The sequence below is a fragment of the Protobothrops mucrosquamatus genome, unplaced genomic scaffold, assembly GCF_001527695.2.
Source record: "Protobothrops mucrosquamatus isolate PMUCROS unplaced genomic scaffold, P.Mucros_1.0 scaffold2928, whole genome shotgun sequence".
Classification (NCBI taxonomy): domain Eukaryota; kingdom Metazoa; phylum Chordata; class Lepidosauria; order Squamata; family Viperidae; genus Protobothrops; species Protobothrops mucrosquamatus.
In genome coordinates, this window is record NW_015388953.1 from 373,446 (window position 1) to 378,133 (window position 4,688).

At 35.1% G+C, this 4,688-nt stretch overlaps 1 protein-coding gene across 1 annotated transcript; it reads right to left on the reverse strand.

Annotated features, from left to right (window-relative positions):
* Window positions 1-216: 216 nt before the first annotated feature.
* On the reverse strand, window positions 217-3,465 carry LOC107296668 (olfactory receptor 1019-like). The gene is made up of 2 exons (XM_015826015.2): window positions 2,578-3,465; window positions 217-240 (listed from the first exon to the last, which is right to left on the reverse strand). Exons 1-2 carry the CDS (start codon window positions 3,463-3,465, stop codon window positions 217-219), a joined length of 912 nt encoding a protein of 303 aa, XP_015681501.2.
* Between the last annotated feature and the right edge of the window lie 1,223 nt (window positions 3,466-4,688).

The window sequence follows — 4,688 nt, forward strand, 5'->3', positions numbered from 1 at the left end:
TGTCCATAAGTGGATGTGCCAGCCCTGCCCCTCTAAATATAAACATCTTTTATTTTCCAAAGTAATCCAATCCCTAATCCACGTCAGGGCCGCTGCTTGATAGTACAGCTCCCAATCCGGAAAACCTAATCCCCCCCCTCTCCTAGGCATCCTGTAGAGCCTTTTGTTTTATCCTTGCCTTCTTTCCTTGCCACACAAAATCCAAGGTTAATTTATTCAACTCTTTAAAGAATTTTTTATCTAACTGGATTGGAATATTTTGGAACAAGAATATCATTTTAGGTAAAATATTCATTTTCACTGCTGAGATTCTTCCTAGAAGCGAAAGATGTAAGTTTCTCCAGCGGTCTAAGTCAACTTTTATGTGCTTTACTAATTTTCCGTAATTGTCCTCTTTGATTGATGAACAACGTGCTGAAATAACAATTCCCAGATATTTTATTTTAGGAACTATTTGTATACCTAGTTTTTCCCCAAGATTTTCTTTTTGTATATTAGTCATATTTTTTGCTATGATCTTTGTTTTATTTCTGTTTATTTTCAAGCCTGCCAAATCTCCATATTCCTCCAGTATTTCATATAGCTTCTGACCTGATTAAACAGGATCTTCCAATATGAATACTAAATCATCATCAGAGTTTATATATTTCCTTCTTAATCTCAAGCCCTTTGATTTGCTCCTCTTGCCTTACGACTCTAGCTAAAATCTCCAATGTATATATAAACAGCAACGGCGAGAGAGGACATCCTTGTCTTGTACCTTTCTGAATACTGAATTTGTTGGTGGCCTCACCATTTATTATAATCTGAGCATTCTTTTCGGAATATATTGCAGTTATTACATTTAGAAAGGTTTTACCGACATCCATTAATTTCAATTGTTGAGTCAAAAATAGCTAATTGACATTATCAAATGCCTTCTGTGTGCCCAGAAACAGAAGTGCCAGTTGGCAATCACTATGCAATTCGTAAAATTCAAGAAAGTCTATAATTGTCCTTATATTCCGCTTAATCTGCCTGTCCGGTAGAAAACCGTTTTGGTTACAATGTATGAAGTCAATTAAATAATTTTTAAATCTCTCTGCCATTATTGACGCAAATATCTTATAATCGGCGTTTAGTAAGAAGATCGGTCTGTAGTTTTGTATCTGTGTTCTTTCCATATCTTCTTTTGGTATTAATACTATATTTGCCTCTGACCAGGATTTAGCTTCAGTTAAAATGGCATTGAAAACTTCTAATAGGTATTGGTTGAGTACATTTTGTTGCTCTTTATACAGCTCTGCTGGTATTCCATCTGGGCCGGCTGCCTTATTGTTCTTTTGTTTACTTATAGCCTTAGTTATTTCAGTCATTCTTATTTCCTCATTTAGCATAATTTTTATTTCCTCTGGTATCTTCGGTGTATCTGCCTTTTCCAGATATTCTATTATCCTTTCTGCACTTTGTCCCTCGCACCTCTTATATAATTTTTCATAATATCTTTGAGCAATTCCCCTTTTAGTGATCTCATCATGTTGAATCTCTCCTTCCTCATCTTGCAGGTTAATAATCTGTTGCTTCTCTTTGTGTTTGATTTTTTTATTGAAATAATATGGAAATAGCTATTATTAACATTGCAAATATGATAATCATGGATCCAAAAACCATCTGGATAAAATACCAGGCTTATGATACAATAGCATGATTGTTTACAATATTAATCTGCACCCAATTAATATATGATAATCCTCAAAAGCACAAAGAAGCCAAGCTTTTAAAAACTGCACAAATATATTGATTTTCAATAATATTCTTCTTCTTTAGAAACAACAATCAGGAAACAAAGTCATTTATTACCAAGTGATTTTCTCAGAGCATTTATGAGCTTATTGATCACTCCAAATCACATAAATCATAAACAATATTGCTCTAGTTTGGCAAGTCTAATTGAACAGGTGGATCTCCTTTTCCACAAAACTGGATTTGGATATTTTTAAGTTTGTAAAGATAATAACTAAAGCTATATATATTAAAAAATTCACAGACATATAAGCATATTAAACAGCTTAAAAGTTTGAAAATTCAGAACCGACCACAATCTTTATTTTTGTTGAACTGTGAACTAATATAATGTTTATAGTTAGATTATATAATAGTGTATCACAGGGATTCTCAACCTCTGGTCTGCAGACCCTGGGGAGGGGTCCGCAAAGGCTGGAAAAATGTTATGATTGAAATATTGAGTTAGGTCTTGGGGATCTTAGGGGTGTGTGGCCCTTTAAATGTTTAAAGGGGGTCGGTGGTGAAGAAAAGGTCGAGAACCACTGTTGTATCAAATTTACAAACTTCTGATTTTTACTATCCATAGTGATAAAGATTTTTGATCCTGTGATGTGTAAAAATCATAATTGTGATTTAAGGTTACCAGGAACCTTCTCCTTGTTGATTGCTAGCAAATATATTCTTTTCCTTACTGATGTTCTTCCTTTTTGGAGATGGCAATGCTGGTAATTAAATTGTCCATTAAATGTATGTAGGATTATTCCCTTTAAAAATCCATATGTTGCCCACGGATTTGGTTGCAGCTTCTTTCACCTCATTATTTCTCAGACTGTAGATGAGAGGGTTGAACATGGAGACCACAACTGTGTAGAACAATGATGCCCATTTGTCTTGGTCCATGGAATAGCTGGAGCTGGGCCGAAAGTACATGAAGAGTATTGTCCCGTGGAATATGCCAACAGCTGTCAGGTGAGAGCTGCAGGTGGAAAACGCTTTGTGCCTGCCCTCAGCAGAGCGCATTCTCAGGACTGTACTCAAAATATAAGCATAGGATACAAGAATCATAGCTATGCTGCTTACTTCAACAAAGCTACCAATGACAATTATCACTATTTCACTGATGTATGTATCTGAACAGGAGATCATTAAGAGTGGAGGTGCGTCACAGAAGAAATGATTAATAACATTTGACCGGCAGAATATCAGTCGAAATATTGAGGATGTGTATATTGTTGCATCCATTAGGCCTATGCAATATGCAACAGCAATCATTTGTTGGCAGATCTTTTTGGACATGATAGCCGGATAAAGAAGTGGATTGCAGATGGCCACATATCTGTCATAGGCCATTATAGCCAATAAAACACACTCTGTATCTCCAAATGTAGTAAACAGAAAGAGCTGTGTAGCACAAGCACCGAATGAAATTCTTTTTCCTTCAACCAACAAGTCAATCAGCATTTTTGGAGAAATGGCTGAAGAGCAGCAGAGATCAACAAAGGAGAGGTTGCTCAGGAAGTAATACATGGGTTTGTGGAGTTGGGTGTTAGTGGAAATCAACAGAATCACCCCAACATTCCCTAAGACAGAGATGGCATAAACAAAGAGGAAGATTGTAAAAAGTAAAAACTGCATTCTGGGATTGCCTGTGAATCCCTGAAGAATGAATTCAGTAATGACAGATTCATTTTTGTTGTCCATAATATTTCTCTGTGGGCACTGGGTTCACGATATTAGCTGATCCTGAAATGCCTTTCTGATCCTTTGTTAGGGTAAAGAAAATTACATTATTCAGGGCTTCATTCACGTTTCTCTCTTCATAAAACAAGTGGACATTTTTTTCGAGGATTTTATCATATCTACTACCGTATATCATATATTTGCTAGCAAGAAAACTTTTATTATATAGAAGAATACATTTTTTAAAAACCTAATTGATGAAAATTCAATATGAAGCATGTTATATACAAACTCATTTACAAACTGCCATGTATGTGAAGGCTGCAGAATAATGTACCACAACACTGCTATATCTATTGCTGTAAACTATATATCGAACTCTAATTTATTTCTAGCAACCTTCCATTATATTCTGGAAAAGGGGACTTAATGCTAGATTCCTGTTTATTTCAGCTCCCTTTTCAGTAGAGTAGGAGTTGACCAGAAATATAGTAGGTGAATTTCCCATCCAATTCATTCCCCCCTTTTATTGTTTAGGGTCTATTAAAATATATTAAAACAGGAAAAGCATTAAACAAAAATCAATAAGTAGCATGACAAAGTGTTTGCTTCAATTACATTTGGAGTTTATGACATAATATTGGCACAATGTTAATGATGATAGAAAGCAGAGCTGATTGTTGACATGAAAAATACTTATGGTGCCCCTATGATGACCCCCTAAAGTTGGGAAGTGAACTAAGGAGAAATAGTGGTTCTATAAGGAATACCTAAACATTCTTTTATTTGGGGACAGTAACCTTAGTTGATTCCTTTTGCAGTCCTGACTTCCGTTGATGCATGAATTGTGATGCTATTTGCTCAAAAAGTAGTGTTCTTAGGTGAGAGACCCATGAGCAATACCATCAAATAGCATGCACACTGTATGGAAAGGACAAATCCACATGTGAAGTCATTGCACATTGAAGCTTAGACCTTTACAGTATAGAAAAAGATTGGAATGAAAATTGAGTCATGCTAAATCATTTCCCTAAACTCAATGATTTTTTTTAAAAAAATCATTGTTGTATACCACCCAGAATCAGAATTTGATGAGGTGGGTAGCCATAAAAATTTGATAAATAAATCTGTTTCCTTAGTTCTCACTTTACTCTTATATTTAAACTGGCAACCACACAAATATCTGATCAAAAGAAGCCAATTAATATACTTGTGCTTTCTAAGCAAGAAATGGAGTAACAAAA